General features: G+C 37.8%; 1 protein-coding gene across 4 annotated transcripts in view; it reads right to left on the bottom strand.

Moving 5' to 3' along the window:
• Positions 1-18,348, bottom strand: part of LOC126237047 (ATP-binding cassette sub-family A member 7-like) — a 607,922-nt gene that overhangs the window by 428,425 nt on the left and 161,149 nt on the right. For all 4 annotated transcript variants that reach the window (XR_007545025.1, XR_007545024.1, XR_007545023.1 and 1 more), the window contains exon 14: positions 7,450-7,607. Coding sequence is in view for 1 of the 4 variants with exons in the window: in XM_049946811.1 (XP_049802768.1) it covers positions 7,450-7,607 (158 nt within the window). In the remaining 3 variants the exon portion in view is untranslated. The remainder of the gene's footprint in view (positions 1-7,449; positions 7,608-18,348) is intronic.

Here is an 18,348-nt window from a genome sequence, read left to right as displayed (position 1 = left end):
TCTGTTGCAATTTGATGTCCTTCTGACCAGTGGTGTTATTTCTACAGCGTTTTGAAAGGTTAACTTAAATTATAATTGCCCTGTACTATAACTAAAAAATGGATTAAGTGGGGCTGAGGAAGCATAGTAATTGGGGTACAATGTTCAGTGTAAGTGAAGGCATGTATTATGATACCCACAGGCCCATGCTGGTTTGCGGTTGCAGTTAAATATCGTGCAGGAAAGATGTGAATAACTGGCAGAAAGCTGATTAATCAACATGACACACCTCGCTGGGAAAGCCTGAAGAATTACATTTTTAGTTGTTTAGAAGAATGAATTGTCATGACATCCTTCATTTAAGTGGGTGGTATGAGGGGGTAACATATCACTTTCAGGAAAGTAATGTGTTATTCCCAATATCTCTAACCAACAAAGAATAATAGCGACCTCAAGAAAGCATTTTTGTTATTTTAATAAGTAAGTGTTTGTTTTGGGCTGCACATATTGTTGGGAAATTTTGTTTCTTTTGTGCCTGTCATGAGAGCAAAAGGGGCACAGCATCTGCCAGGCAGGGGCAATGGGCACCTGGCTTCCTGCGCATGAAGACATCTGCTCATCGGTAAAGTTATTCCACAAGAACGTCGTCGCACTTTGTAGATTCGCTGCAGACCACAGAACCTCACAGTGCAAGACAATGGTCATGACATCACTTGTCAGTGGAAGATCATAGAAAACATACAGAGCTAAATGACAAAGGCATCTATGTATTGTGAGTGTTGTTAGTTAACTCTAAGATGGAATGGAATGACAGAAGTGAAACACATGTGGGATAAAGTAGCAGCACGTGATTTTATTTTGTAGTGATTGGTGTTTGAGTTTTCCAGCTGGCATGGACTTGGCATCTTCAAGAACAGAGTTGCTGCGCAAGACAGAGTAACACAGTCCAGTCAAAAGTAACAGCAACCACCAAAACTTGTAGCCTACATAATCCACCTCCATAACACACCTGAACAAAGGTAGGTGCGTTACATCCAATCTCTAAGTCAAATCCTCAACAGACTGTCAGATCCTGATGGAAAACTGCTTACAGTAAATTACATCAAACTGTGTGATAAAGCTGAACTTTCCTTCAAAACTTTCAGTCAGTAATGATACTGCAGAAACATTCACTCTTTACTTGCAGCAGATTAGTAATATGACACGAACGATCATTCAAAGCAAAAAAGTTAGTAAAAAATGCATACCTTAAGACCTATAAACACTTCTTTATCTTCAATATTGTGATTCATATCTCTTCTATAGCAATCTTTTTGCTTTCTGTATTTTGAGAGGTGGTAGTATGGACCAAAACCAGAAAAAAATTGTCTAGTACACATGGTCTCTAAAGTGCATAATTTAAAAGCTATGAGCACTTATTCTGTAGACGAGATGAGTTTCACAGTAATGAACACAACGGTAGGCATTTTGGAGCCCACATTTACTAGAGTTTTTTGCTTCGAATATTTGTTCCTGTCATATCCCTCAATACTGACGATTCCTCCTGGAACACCATGTATAGGAAAAGGAATGTTACTAACACATTTAGCTTGTTCTCTAATGAGTTCATGTCGTTATTTGAAGCTGTGTTCCCCAAAAAATCATAAGAACCAAGCCTGAGGCTATAAAAGGAAACCCTGGATTACTAGAAAGAGCAGAATTTCCTGTAGAACAAAAAGATAGTTTGAAAACTTGTATATACAGTATCGTTTTCATCACAGTTATATATATTTTTTACTATATCACTACTTTTGCTCACACTGTAACAAAAAGGGGGGGAGGGGGAATACAGGGAAAAATAAATTATACACTTTTTTTTTTTTTTTTTAGAACTTTCCCAAGATGAGTGTGTTGGCTACAGTAAAAATAAAGTTATATGAATCACTAAGGATATCTGACGATCCCATAAAAAATGAGAACTGTATTTTGTGTTCTTATATCTGTATGTGAACAGTCTCTGGCTACTGAACTGAGTCAGTTATTAATAATTATTGTTTAGTAAGTACGTACATTCAACTTCAGAACACAATGAACTACATAAATTTAAGTTTGTGTTATGTTACACATTAACAATGAATGGTGAATCCACCATATTGACCATAAAAGCTGGTTTATGCACACCAAGCAGCTAAAATGTGCTTAAAATAATTAAGTGAATTTATGCAACATACACCTCTCCAAAGACAAATTCGAATTTTTTTATGGCTACATACATACATTTTTCCTCTCATCTCATTTCTTAAAATTTCAGACAACTTAATAACATAACATACATTTAAGTCCCCTAGTTTGAAGTTACCAACTGCATATACCAGGAGTTTCAAATTATGATTAATTTTACAAACTTACTTTCATAGGAGACTTCATATATAACATTTTATGATCATCGTTATTGTTTTAGTCACCTGTTACAATTACAGGTACATTAAGATATTATATTGTGGCAAAGAAATTCATCTATACTACAGGTACACTACAATAAAATCCATGTAAAAGAAAAAGTTTTAGTTTATCTTTAAACTTGGGCATGTTCCCAACCAGATCTTTATGAGAGGACATTAAAAATATTGGTGCTATTGCACAGAACCCCCTTCTACACCATCTTTTTTTTTCCCTGTTCTGTCAGATCATAGTGAATATCATTTCTCCTCAGGCTGTTACAGTTATGATAGAAACTAATGGTTCATTGTATTGATAATATATCCACACATGTTGTAAAAATGGATGGACATATAAATGCATATATGTTTCACATGTCCTCCTCAACTACTGGACCAATTTCAATCAGACGTAGTACACATTTCACTTACTGTCTGGAAAGAATCACAGCAGGAGTAAGAACTACCCTCCTTTCAAAGGGGTGTGGGTGAGAGTGAAAAAGCAGTGTAGCCCATGACACATAAATTCCCTTACTTTAGTCATCCAGTATTTGAGAATGATAGCACTTAGTGACTTTCAACACACTTTACACATAATTTCATACATTTATGAAACTTTTTTTTTGTTGGCAACCCCCACAAAACGGTGGAAGGAAAAAAAGTTTGTCACTAACTACATTTTCACTATTCACAAGGTAAAACTGCTGCATGAAGCATGACATTTTATTTATAACTTCTTTAATGTTAATTGTATTTGCAACAAATTTTGCAGATAGTATTCACACAAACCAATGAATGTACCAGCAAAATTACATCACTGAAAGATACACAATTAAGGAGATACAACATTATAAACAATGAGCTGTGCAAAAATGAAACTGCAGGGTGAAATGCGTTAGAGATATATGAAATATATCTACAAATATGTGAAATATGTTAAATATATGTGAAACATATATGACATGTGTATACATGGACAAAGCAATGAGTATAATCACTCATTATAAAGCCCTGGGACGATTTCAATGAAATTTGGTACACATGTGAATTCTGATATGGAAAGAAATACTGTAGTCTCAAGGATCACCAACACTCGTTGGAGTGAATGTGATAATATGGAGAAAGAAAGGGCTGTGGTAGATGGACACAGCTAGGGGGAGGAGGAGACGGACGGAAAGACGGGGAAGGGAGAGGAGGATATGGACAGAGAAAGGAAAAAGGAGAAGGGCAGAGACAGGGGTAGGAAGAGAATGGCAGAGAGGGGGAGGGGGGGGGAGATGAAACAGAGAGAGGGGAGGAGGAAACGGAAACAGAAAGGAAAGACGAGGAAATGGACAGAAAAAGGAAGAGGTGGAGACGAGCAGGGAGAAGGGGATGAGGAGACAGAAAGAGAGAGGGGGGGAGGAGGAGATGGACAGAGAGGGGGGAGGAGGAGATGGACAGAGAAAGGGGGAGAAGGAGATGGACCAAGAGAGGGTGAGGAAGAGGTGGATTAGAGGGTCATAGCAGCAAGGAGCAGATGCACAGAGGGACAAAGACATAAGCAAAGAGAGTGCGAGGAGGAGATGAACAGGGAGAGAAAGAGGAGGAAATGGACATAATAAGGAAAGTTTAGGGAATGGGCAGAGAACGGAAGAGATGAAGATGAACAGGGAAATGGGGACAAAGCAACAGAAAGAGAGATGGGGAGGAGAAGATGGACAAAGAGAGGGGAAGGAGGAGGTGGAATTAGATGGAGACAAGAGGAGATGGACAGAAAGGGAAGGAGGAGATGGACATAGGGGGAGGAGCAAATGGACAGAGAGGGCAGGGGGGAGGAGCAAATGGACAGAGCGGTGGGGAAGAGGAGATGGACAGAGACAGGGGCGTGATGTTATGGACACAGAGTGAGAGATGGAGGAGATAACAGTGAGAATGGGTGGAGGAGATGACAGAAGGGGTGGAGGAGATGGACAGAGAGTGGGGGGGGGGGGGGAGGAAGGAGGAGATGGTCTAATAGAAAATTGGAATAAATATGTACAAGGGCACCACCAGGTACTCAGCTGGCTGTATAACATAATGTTAGTTGATAATATATTCTCCCTACACCAGTTGACAAAAACAGATCTGAAAGAAATTTGGAGACACATTTGCCAATTTGAAATATCAGACACTGTAAGCACTGTCAATTGTGAAAGATATAAATATCTAGGGAACATAATCAATAAATATGGAACACGTGAAGAGGACTTAAGAAACAAACTGAGCTCAGGAAGGGGAGCAGTATTAAAATTGAACTCCCTTTTATGGTCCACAAAATTCAGATTTAAAAGAAACCTTAACATGTAGAAAGCGAACTACCACCTACAGTTCAGTGCTGGATGATTATGGAGAACTGCAAGAAGATCAAATCTGTAGAAATGGACTATCTAAGACAAGCATCAAGACTCTGCAATTTGGAACATAGAACAAATAAAGATGCATGAGAAATAACACACAAGAAAAGTACTATGTTGGATGGAATAGAATACAGACAACTTTTCTAGTTTGGACATTTAATGAGAAAGGGACAAGAAAGAATACCCAAGAATATATTTTCAGCAATGGAAAATCCAGAATTGAATGTAACAATATTATGAAAAGGATATTTGCTACTCACCAAATAGTGGAGATGCTGAGTCAGCATCTCCACTATATGGTGAGTAGCAACTATCCTTTTCGTAACATTGTTGCAAGAATATATTTTAATATAGACCAACAAACAGAAGGCACAGAGGAAGACCGCAACTTAAAAGGATTCAAGGGACAGAGAGGGAGTAACCAACAGAAACTTGACCATTGAGGGCGCACAAAATAGGTTATCCTGGAGGCTGAGATGTGGGATGAGCTGAAGGCCCCAACCCCCACCCACCCTCTCATCCTGGTAGATAGCTGATAAGTGACATTGCTGCTTTCATAAGTGGCCTGGTCTCCACCTTCGAATGAGGTTCTAAATGTGCTTCACTCATCATGTAAATAAAAATTTGCATAAGTATGCACTTTTACTACACATTTTGGATTTTAACAACTGACAAACATTAAAAGGATGCTACTTATTACAGACACGCCAAGCTCCATAATGCGCATTTTAGCTGTACATATTTTTACGTGTGACCAACGTTTTTGTAATTTTATTTTTCACAAACCCTTGAGGTATGTGCAATATACTCTCCACTGAAATGTTAACATGGCATGAGTAATGAATGCAGAATGGAATATGATTTACAACCAAAACAGTTTAAAGATCGGAAGCTGATGATGTTGACCATGAAAAATTTCTTTAAAGTACATACAGACCGCTCTTTCTCATTACTCAATATGAGGAACTTCAATCACATTGTTGTATTATTACCTCGTTTTTTTGGGGTGAACAGCCTAAGGAATTTCCCCCCCCCCTCCCCCTCCCCCTCCCCCACCCCCCACCCACTCCACTGTTGAGAAGAGAATTACACACATTATGACTGGAATTCAGCCAAAACACCCTTCCAGATATCTGTTACAGAAACAAAAGGTTTTTACAATAACATCTCAGTACATCTTCTCTCTTGTATGTTTCATTAACAAAAACCATTCTCTTTTCAAATAAGAGTGCATTGAAAGAGTACTTGCCATAAAACTCATTCTACGCAATTTGTGAATGTTTTAGCATAAATGAGTGTCCATATGTGTAGTTTTGTTGTACAACTGGTATGTCCCTTTAGTGCAAGTATTAACATAAAATATTTTTGTCTTAGAAGATACATTGCTTTTATGTGTGTTGAGATATTACTAATATGAATATCTTGTAATGTATGCATTAATGGTAATTCTGATGTCTTGTTGTTATATGTACCTTCTTTATTTCATTGTATTATGATGTAACATTAGTTGATATGAGTGCTGTCATGAATTTGTAATACTGCATCTTATTGTATCCATTATTGTAAATTTTATACAATTTTCATGATTGTAAATATTGTAAAAACACAAACAACTCTAATATTATTGGGATCACTGGAACCTACAATAAAATAAATAAAAAAGTACTTAAAATAATTAATTTTTTTAGTATAAGTCATGAACTTGTTATAAGCAATAAAAAAGTTGGCGAAAGTAGAGACATAGTGTTGTGTTACAGTATAATACCAACACTGATAGTACAATGACATTACTGCAAGCATAAAAGAGTAGCACTGCAGTTACTGAAGAACTAAATAACTTGGAAATAAGGACGGTGCCAAAAAGAAATCACAAGACAGATATAAAATGAGGTATGTATATCTACATCTATATCCTTACTGTACAAACCACTGTCAAATGCATGGCAGAGGGTACATCCCATTGTATCAGTTATTAGGGCTTTTTTCTTTTGCATTAACATACGGAGCATGGGAAGAATAACTGCTTAAATCCCTCTGTGCACATTGTAATTAGCCTAATCTGGTCTTCTGAATCTTTATGGAAGTGACATGTAAGAAGGAGTAATATATTCCTTGATTCATCAGTTAAAGTTGGTTCTAGAAATTTTCTAATTAGATTGTCATGGGATAGTTTGCGTCTACCTTCAAGTGATTGACAGCTCTATTCTTTGAACATTTTTGTGACATTTACCAGTGGGTAGAATAAATATGTGACCAATTGTGCTGCCCCTACGTATTCAATATCCCCCGTTAGTCCTATTTGGTATAGGTCCCATACACTTGAGCGACGTTCCAGAATGGATTGCATGGGTGTTTTATATGCAGTCTCCTTTGTAAACTGACTGCAGTTCCCTACTGTTCCAACAATGAACTTACTTTACCAGTAACTGAGCCAATATGATCATTCCATTTCATATGCCCACAAATCGTTACACTCAGGTATTTGTATGAGCTGCACAATTTCATTGACATTACAATCATTGGATATTATTTTCAAATGATAAAAGAGGACCAATATAGATTTCAATTTATTGTGAAGCTAGATTCATTTGCCGAAAAAAAAAAAATTAGGAGAACTTATTTTGAAGATGTTCAAGTGAATCACAAAAAGAAATAGTGACAATGATTTAACATACCTGATTTTGTATTTCACAAAAGTAGGTAATGAAAAATTTGAGTCCAGTTCCAGGAAGCTCACCAAGGCCCAAAGTTTCTGTTTGTTAACTAATTCCATTCCTCTCACAGCAGCTGATTCTTCACTGTCAAATCCTTCAATTTTGTGTGTTTCAAAACACTGTAATTTTCAAATAAATTAGTCTTTAACATCACAAATTTACACAACAATAGGAATTCTCAGAATGAATCAAACTTAAATAATACAGAGGGACAAACCAAGGACACACATTTTGTACATGAAAGAGTATGTTATCAACTTTTTTTCCTCTCATTGATCACAGTCTTTTAGATAATAAACCTGATTATCACAAAACAGATTGCACTTATGCCATTTTACATATATTGTTCTATACCACTGTAGTGTGGTATAAGAGAGGTAACTTTTCAGAGACAAAACTATAGTTTACTAAAAGAACATTACAGTGTGTGTATGTGTGTTTAGTTCTGTATTCACTAAAATATTAAGTAAACAAACTAATCATATGATTTATACCAAGTAATTTTACATGCAGTATACATAAGAAGAGTCTAATTCAGGCATATCTCTGGGGATGGAGGATATTCTTTAAAATATCCTCAACTTTGACAGTGACCAATTATTACCCGAGCTGAAATTGCAACTAGAGTGGCAGCACCAATATCCCCCCACCCTCTCTCTCTCTGTGTGTGTGTGTGTGTGTGTGTGTGTGTGTGAGAGAGAGAGAGAGAGAGAGAGAGAGAGAGAGAGAGAGAGAGAGAGAGATGGCAACATCATAAATGCCTGGCAATAATTAATTATTAATTGTTGATCAGCATTTTTGTTAGACTATACCTCCTCATACATTAAGTTTAACAGTATACATGTAATATATTTAAATCCAGGTCTCACTTTGTAAGTTAACACCTCTGACAAGTGGCTTAGTAACAGACACTGTATAGAAGTTGCCGTTGAAGATCACTACTCAATTGTTTGCAGTTACTTAGATCAATTCAATAAGTTGTCAAGTGTGATTTTTTGTGAGCATGATCTGCTGGCAAGTCTCCTTCAAATTGCAGAACGTATGTGGTCTTGCCTCACTAAGTGTCACTGCGGCATTCATAAGACAAGTTTTCATGATACTACATCATTAACTTAGTGTTTCCATTCCATCACTAAGCCACCATGTCTTGTGGGATGTATGGAAAGGTGGAAACTTTAAAACTGGACTCCAAATCTCTTTGAACTCATCTAAAGTACCATGGCAGTTGATCATAGTAACTCTCCAAACTTGTCTAGCAGAAGAATCACACAAAACCTGTAAGGTTGTCAACCAACTGGAATGCATTAGATAACCCCATTTCACTTTATGAGATACTAAGGAAACCATGACCAACCCAAGCCTAGAACGGCAGTGCCAAAAGTGTCAGAATGAGGAGTTTGTTGGCCAATGTAGCAAAAAATCCAAAAACTTGGTGGTATAAGAGGGCTCATGAACTGTTCTCAGCAATATCTCACCCTGTAATCACGACATAATGGCGGACAGTGCACTTAACTCCAGAGCTGGTACTGATCCAGTAAAATTGTTCAAAAATGCATTTTCTAACGTGCACCTTGAGCAGTTTAAGGTGTTTGTGAAAGGAAAGGATGAGAGACTAAAAACCTTCACACTGTGGCTATTGGGGAAACTATTTTATGACTCAACATCATCATTCATGGGCAATATTGTTAACATTTTGAATAATGGGAGGAACACAATACAAGATACAAACACAACTGAACTCAACTGTAAGCGAAAATATAATTGTAAATTCAAGCATGTGGCAGGGAAAACAAAACAAAAAAATTAAATACCTATATTCCCAAGCATTTGGCTCACTGCCAAGGAGCCATACAAAATTTTGATGAAAGTGGAACTTTGCTCTTTGAGGTTTTCCAGATATAATAACTACTTGAATACTGTGTCATAAGTAGCGTGGACAATGCATAATATTTCATCAAGGCAGCTGTTCATCACCTTCAGATGTGATTGTAGAGAGCTGTAGTGGGTCACCAATTTATCTGTTGGTTTAGTAGGAAACTGAAAGCACCAGGAGACAGGACTATGCAGCATGGCATGGGAAAATGACATCCAGAACACCCTGCTGGAAAAACGGCAGGAACTTTCTCGATACTGAACATGGTGTTAATTACAGAGAGACCCACATCCTCTCCTCTGCCTCGACCTACTGTTATTCTGCCTTTCAAGAACTGGTGAAAGTAAGTGTAGAAAATTAATTAATGAACAGAAATGCAGGATTTCAGCATAACACAGAGTGAGAACCAGCACTGGTGGCAGTAAAACATTGTCAGCCACACAGAAACTCATTTAACAAGCTCAAACCAATGTGGGTTTGAAGCCATGACATCTATGCCAGGCACCAACACTGACACATGTATATGCTGGGATGCACTGCTTGCAACTACATTTGGAGTCCATGGTTCATTTCTCTTGGCAGGAAACTCTGGACGTCAAGAACTCATGTGACAATGGTATTGCCCCACCTCCTCATGTCTGCAATTTTCTAGCGAACCAACATATAAATTAATGAGCCACTGTAGCTCCACTCAGCAGCACCTGAAGATGATGAACAGCTGCCTCATTGGAATATTGTGTAATTTCCATGACACCCCTAACATGGTGCCTGGAAAGCTTCCAATCAAAAGCAAGGCTGTTGACGAAATTAAAACTGTGGAACGTGCTGCCAGCATCAAAAAATTTACCAGGAGGGTTGCTTATAACAGTTAAACCCTTGTTATTGAACTTAAGACATAACTTGCTTTCATATGACACTTCAGATTTACCAAGCTCTGTTATTATTCATGGAATGAGATACCAGCACTGGTGGCACTAAGGTAATGTCAGCTGCACAGAAATGAATATATCCCCATTATGAAGCAGAGTTTCAAGTGCCTCCACTTTGAACACATTAAAGTGCGTGTCATATGTCTTGGCGGCCGAGTTTAGGTTCGTTCTGCGCATCTGACGTCACAAAACACAGTCAGCCAATGAACAGAGAACGACGTTGCCAGATCTCGACTGCAGTGCAGAGCACGGATGAGTGTCTTCAGTTTTAGAAACATTCAGTCATAAATAAAGTAATAGAACAAAAGCAATGTCTTGATAGCAGACTTTCTTTTATAGAAAGTTTGGAAAAAGCATTCTTTATACCAATTGCTTCATATTCTATTAATTAATTAAACCAAACAAGCAAAAAGACTCCTAATTCAGGCGATAGCAAGGAAAGGTGTTTGTTTCAATCTCACGAACTGCTTTTTCGCAATAAAGAACAGCGGCAATTGTTTATTTCCTATTGTACTTCGACGAAGCGTGAGTAATTCATAGTCATACCAACAGTGTTTATAAGTAGTTGCGTGAGTGTTAGAGTTCTTATGGAGTTACACTGTTGGATGAGCTGAGGTAGTGGAACGGTTAAGGTGTTGGGCTGCCAAGTGAAAGGTTATGAGTTCAAACCTTGTATGGTGCTTAATATTTTCTTTATTTAAAAACAATATTGGAGTGCCTTACTTCACGAATTTTATTTGTTTGAATGAAATTTCTAGTGCTTTGCCTCTTCATTAACTTTTTTGCTGCTGCAGACACGTGCTCCCCGCATTCCGCACTGTGCACGATTTTGTCATCACTGCACTTCTCGCCTGTGCAGACACATGGTGTTCCCACTGCTTTGACACACTTATCATTCGATTTCACAAAAAAAATTATTTTTACATGTCTTCTTGACTGATACCTTCCCCCCATAAATGACTTAATTTTGCTTTGATGTGCAGCATTAAATGTAGTAAACCATTGCATGAAATTTTGAAGAGTTTGCAGAGGTAAAAGTCCATAGCGTATACTTTCCGTATCGTCGATTTTAGTTGCCACAATGTTGAGAATGAAATGTGGACAAGATACCTAAATTTCATATAATATTTACTGTATAACAATATCTCATTTAATTTAAGTACCACATAGGTGTTGTATGTAATATTGAGTAATATTCCGTCTTTCGCGACTGTAATAAAAGTTTTATTTACACAGGGCGCGTTTGGCTTTATTTTAAAGCACTTCCATTGGTGAAAGGTATGGCACATACACAATGGTATTGATGTTCTATTTCTTGTTTTTGTTCCACAGTCGCAGTTTTACCAATGGTACTGAAATATATCCCTCTTCTGCAACTGTAATAAGCGACTTATTTAGACCAGACGCGTTTCTCTCTTTTGAAGCATCATAAGAGGACTGTATTTTGTGTCCTCCATTGCCAGAAGTCACCTTTAATAGTTTTGTGCTGCGGTAGCACAATATTCAACGTTTGTGTTGGCTCATCAGTGTTTTAGCAAATAAATGCTGTTTGTGTGTGCCACACACAAAATTATATTTGACATAGCTCTGAGCACTTCACTGACAGACGGTATATTCAAGTCCTAATGTTTTTGTAAGTCCACAGTTTTGTTTGATGTATTTTGTCTACTTCCTTTTGATTGATTGAAGTGCTTTAAAATAAAGCCAAACGTGCCCAGTGTAAGTAAAACTTTTGTTACAGTCGCGAAAGGTGGAATATTTCTCAATATTACATACGACACTTATGTGGTACTTAAATTAAATGAAATGAAATATATAGGTATCTTGTCCACATTTCATTCTCAACATTGTGGCAACTAAAATCGACCATCCGGAAAGTATACTCTATGGACTTTACCTCTGCAAACTCTTCAAAATTTCGTGCAATGGTTTACTATATTTAATGCTGCATAATAACTGCGTTGAACATCGAAACAAAATTAAGTCATTTATGGGGGGAAGGTATCAGTCAAGAAGATAGGTAAAAATCTAATTTTTGAGCCAAATAGTTTTTGTGGAATCGAATGATAAATAGTGTCAAAGCAGTCTGAACACAATGTGTCTGCACAGGCGAGCAGTGCAGTGACAAAATCGCCCACAGCGCGGAATGCAGGGAGCACGTCTTTGTAGCAGCGAAAGGGTTAATGCGGCCATGGTGGCTTTACTTCATGAACTGAGCGCTCCCCCCTAAACGTAAGCTTGCGAACTATGCTATACTATGGCGCTGCTTCTCTTGGCGCGTGCGTCGTGTGCAACTGGCAACGCAGCAATCTCCCGCGTCTAGGCGGGCATGCGCGAGCCGCCAAGATAAAAGAATTGACCTATAGTAAACAATGCATGAGTTAAAGCAGGTATTCCACATGTGGTAGTTTTCATTCAGTTGAGTCTTCTAACAACCCTTGTGTTAAATGTTCAAGCTGCAATGGTAAGCATATTGCTATAGACATATCAGGCATACAGTAACACAAAAGGAGAATGGCACAGGAATTACATGAAGTCTATTAATGGCAGATTTTTCCACACATTAAGGCAGGTATGAGTGGTCAACATTGCTTGCCCTCTATGACCATCATGATCAGTATCCAAATCCAATCTGTCATGCCAGATATACAAAACCAACAACAGTTTACAGCAGTACAGCCACCACAGCTTGCTTTTATGTGTACCGCAAGCGATGGCAGAGGTTTATATTTGAAAGCACCATGAACTACTGTTAGGAATAGATTGCAAGGAAGAGACAAAGATTTCTCTAACATAACTTATGAGGCATCACAATTTCCACTGTCTCTGATTATCCAAAACATATTTCCTAGTCAGACAGGAGACAAGATACCCAACTGTACCATAACAATTGTGTCTAGAGCAGATTAAGGACAACACTCTGGGTCCAAATAATGCCCAAGTCCAGACAGATAGCATTTGTAACTATGTTAGAGCTGTAATACTTCAGAATTATACAGATAATTCTAAATCAATGAATAAGATTTCCAGCTGTCAAATGGTATGCACTATCAATGAGATCTAACAGAGGAAGCCAGTTTCGAGTAATGCACACCCTTCATACAATTTGGCAATTGCAGGTACATGGTCCAACCTTAACTCCTATAATTTTTTATTCTCGAATAAAACATAATTTAAGAAGATCAGATTGATGAGAAAGGAGACACAACACTATTCTTACTGGAAAATCTCACATATTAGCAATTAATGGTACTCCATATGTTACAGTTACTAATGCAGCTCATATGAAACTATTAGGTGGTTCATTTACAATCATGACACTTCGGTGTCCACCAATATCAATCATATCAAATGATGTAAGAATGCAGAGTCTCAGAGTGGTAACATTGAATAATAAGTTCTCAAGTTTTCAGCAGTGTCAAGCAATTAAAATTACATGAGCTTTTAGCCAAGCACTCCTTGGCCATTATTAAGTGATATGACTGCCAGTGGGCTGCTGGTAAGCCCTTATACACATTAGCTTCAGGCTGTGGCATCAGTGGTGCTCATGGTATCACCATATATGGGCATACATTGACTCAAGGGTTCAGTATGTTCACTTCAACTATGCAACTGCTCGATCCCACACAACACTGAGCTGCAGGCCACCTTCTCTATAAACTTGTGTTATCTGTGATTTTTATGCCAATGGCTTCTTCAATTACACAGTCACAGTAGCCAGCAGTGTGAGTCACAACAAATGCTTTATCAAATTTGACTAGTAACCATTTTCTAAAGCATTCTAAGCTAAAATGGATTTCTTGGGGTAGTGTACATGATAAATACATTATAAAACTTCTCATGCTTCTTCCTGCCTTGTTTTACAATGCAATATAAGACACTACACTCACCACATATCTTCTAGACCCCAGGTGTTCTGAGACATGCTCAGTAGTTGCTAGAATACTGTCAGAGGCCTGAAGATCGATTTATTACTGTTAATGTTGTTGAGATGTTCCAAGAACTCGTCAAGCTTCTCACAACCATCGGGCCAAGTGATCAGCTTAGCATCAACATATTGAAAGAAAGATATTTGCTTTAACAGCATCATGTCTACAGAAATATCCTCAAATTCTCTGTGAAGAGATTCACAACAGTTAATGGGCTTCCCATTTTAATGTTGTTTGTCTAATCGTAATACTGGCTGTTGTACAGAAAATAAGATCTCACAGCCACAGCTTTCAATGTTGCTAGTGGTTCTGAAGGATTTTATTCACCTGTGACATCTGAGTCTGTATTGATCTGAGTCCAAATGGCATGTTAATGGCCATCATAGCATACAATTTCAGATCCACCAGAAGTTTCAGACCCATGTCTGCAAAGTCAGTTTTGGAAAAGTTACGGCCAACTGCCAGTTTTGCCATCAGTTCCTCAAGACATGAGTGGGGCTGTTAGCATTCCGACGACTTCAAATCAAAATAAATACGCAGTCTGCCATTTTGTTATTGAAGGACTCCGAAGTGGGTAGCCCACAGAATAGATTTTATGGGAGTTAAAATCCACTGGCTTCTTTCTTTAGGTCATCACATAAAACCATTAGAATAGGCCGTCCAAACAAAATGTTGATGTGGCTGGTAGGGCATTGATATATGTGCCATGTAGCTGTTGGCACAGCCTTACCTTGGTAAAAGAGAGATGAGCAAGTTTGTTATTGGGTATCAAGGTGATCAGAAGGTACCATATGAGGTGTAACACAACATTTTAGGAAAAATGATGACTTACACTCTCGGTTCTTCTAAATGATAAAAGATGATTGTGACATATAATAACTGTTTTTATTAGTAGTTAAGTTTTCGTGCAGCATATGATCAGAGAAACGGTTTACTGTGATGAGCAGGTAATGCAAGGTACATGGGCACAGCACATCTGCAACATGAGACAATGAGTTTAGCATGTCAACCTGCTGTGGGCCACTTGTTCTAAAGATGTCACATCTTGAAGGTGTATTATGGCCATGGAAGAATGCTGTTCACAAAAACAACAATAGTGATGTCATAGAAGAAGAACAAGAGAAGTTTTAAAACATTCATTCAGTCTTATGTTCTTCGTCATCTTACTTGTTAAAAAGTATTCTCATTGTAGAACATATTTGTACTCAAATATTTGTGATACAATTCTAATATACATATCTGATGACAATTTGCACATTGGTTAAAGAAGCTTAAATACATTGGTGTTGAAAGAAGGAATATTGTTTGTTGGTCATTAGGTAAAACTGAGAATGATTCCAGCTTTCTTTCCGCCTCTAGAAATGAAGACACTGCAAAGGAGAAGTAGCCTGCTAGCAAGAGCAGAAGCACAGTTTTTGTAGAAATGACATGCAGTCAATCAATTAACAGTTATTTTTACAATGACAATGTATTCCTACTCGGAAGCCATTTGATGTTGAACATATTAGAGCAGACTAAGGATTCAAATATAATAATTAGTGCCCAACCTACTTTTATCCTCTTACTAGTTTGGGGGCACAAATCAGTCGAAACCCTATCTGATATGTTACACCAGTCAGAAAATACTTTTATTTATTTTAGATCTGTATTTAACACACAGTCAGTGAATAGCAATATGAGGTGTCCTAGTGAATGGACTAAAGTGTACGACTATTGTAACATTCACAGATATGCACGGGTAGGTATAAACCACGTATACATATCACATAAGCTGTTATGTGAATCACCGTCTGTGAAAGGAAGGTTAGCAAGTAGTAGATTCTGTGTAATCAGAGACATTCTACATTAAGTAGAGGTAATGCACTGGCTAGTAAGAAGTATGTCGTTTGAGGCGTTGATTGGAGGTAAAGATTTAAAACATACCTATTCTCGAAACCCGGATGGCGGTTTTGTTATTTTATGCTGAGGGCACATGTAATCCTTGCAAATGTGATATTCCTAATATAACCGGTGGCAAAACTGGCAAGAGTTTTATTAAGTTCATGACTTTACACATTTGTAATTTTATTTTCTTATCCGAGGCATATTAGCCTTATGAGAGATTTATTTATTTACTGTTAAACTTGAAGAAAGAAACCAGTAAGTTCTTTACAGGTTACAATGGACCATATAAAATGTTTGGCACTCCCATTCCTACAGCTTTGTTTATTGTAAATCTCATGATGGTCAGGAGAAAGGTTTATATAACATTGATATGAGGGGAAAAAAGATTCAGACTCTCAGGAGAATCTGATTGATGACCGCCAGGTTCTGAGTTATGTAGACCCAGGAAAGGGAGGACATAGATTCTGAGGGGAACAATAGCACTGTAATGAATGTAAATGGTTGAGAAGTATCATCCTACAGAAGACTATGTCTACACAGTTCTTACAGAGGTAAGAAACATTAGTTAATTTTGTTTCCGATTTGGGAAGAGTTCTCAAAATTGGTAAAGTACAGGAAGACTTACCTTGATTGTTCACATTAGTGAAAGAGATGTGACCATACATGCAAGAACGTAAAGAGCAGGTGTCAGAGCAAGTACCTCCTCAGATATGATGGAGCAAGGTTTGTTAAAAAAAAGAAATGGCTATGTACAAGCTAGGGTAAATCACACCATCAATTTGGTAATTACCTCATTAAGCATAAAGCAGCAACAGATAATTCGAGGTGGAGAACTAAAACAAAGATTACTTAATTTTTTTCATATGTGTACTCTAGTGCATTGCAACAGGACTGCTGGAACAATTAGTTTACGAAGTCTAATTGGTACCTATTGATTATTTAAACACGTGAAGACAAATGATTCATATTACCATGAGTTGTAAAGTAATGTGGAATTTCTTACAAATAATTAACAGTAAGTCCCAAATATAAATAAAATAAAACTTATGAAAGAAATACTACAATTAATGGAGGTTACAGTAAGGTTAACCATATATATGTGCTCTGTAGAGCCAGTCATCAAACTGGAGAGAGGAACAGAGATCAACAGAAGTTGTTAACTAAAAGGAGAGCTATGCTTTTGTTCTTTTCTTTTCTATTCTAATGGAATTTTTTCTTTTTGGTTGAAAATATTTTAGTATTTTTAGGGAAAAGCACCAACATTTATTTGCTCTGTTAAATGAAATGAAAAGAATTAAAAGTTGTTATTAGCTATTCAAAGAAAGTGACTTTCACAACATCTTTCATCTCTGTGGTGAGATGTGAGGTGTAACATGTCATTTTAGGAAAAATGTAGAGTTACACTCTTGATCCTTCTAAATGGTGAAAGATAATCACAACATCTTATATTTTATTACCAGTTAAGTATTCATGCAGCATTTTGTTGGAGAAATGGTTTATTATTACATGCAGGGTACATGGGCGCAGCTTATCTACAACATGGGACAATGAGTCCAGGGTCTCCACTTGCTGTGGGCTGCTTGTTCTTAGATGTCACGGCTTGAAGGTGTGTTATGGGCATGGAAGAATGGTGCTCAGAACAACAACAACAACAACAACAACAACAGTAGTGATGTCACAGAAGAAGAACAAAAGAGAGAGAGAGAGAGGGAGGGAGGGAGAGAGAGGGAGAGGGAGAGGGAGAGAGAGAGAGAGAGAGAGAGAGAGAGAGGGAGGGGGGGGGGAGAGAGAGAGAGAGAGAGAGAGAGAGAGAGAGAGAGAGAGAGAGAGAGAGGGGGGGGGGGGATGGGTGAGGGGTGAATGCGGGTAAAAATTGTAGAGGGTGATCATGACACACTTGCACAGGACAGACTAGTATGGAAAACTGCCTCAAATCAATCTTTGGACTGAAGACCACAACAACAACTAGCTCTCAACAACTCAGGAATACAGACAGGCAAACAACATCATCATCATCATCATCATATGAACATAATGCCTGAGTTACAAAGGTATGGAACTTTAGTAACATTTTATGAATAGCTGGACACCAAAGTATTCAACAAACTGATTATGTGGCCCTCCTGCCACAGGATGCCACACACAATTGCTACTTATGTCCGATTTCAATGTTTCTAACTGCAACCCTGAAATGAAACTGATGGCATCTAACACATAGAAAGAAGAGTGAAGAGAAACTAAACAG

The sequence above is a fragment of the Schistocerca nitens genome, chromosome 2 (genome assembly GCF_023898315.1).
Source record: "Schistocerca nitens isolate TAMUIC-IGC-003100 chromosome 2, iqSchNite1.1, whole genome shotgun sequence".
Classification (NCBI taxonomy): domain Eukaryota; kingdom Metazoa; phylum Arthropoda; class Insecta; order Orthoptera; family Acrididae; genus Schistocerca; species Schistocerca nitens.
The sequence above is the reverse complement of the archived record's forward strand: the minus strand, read 5'-3'. Positions and strand labels throughout refer to the sequence as shown.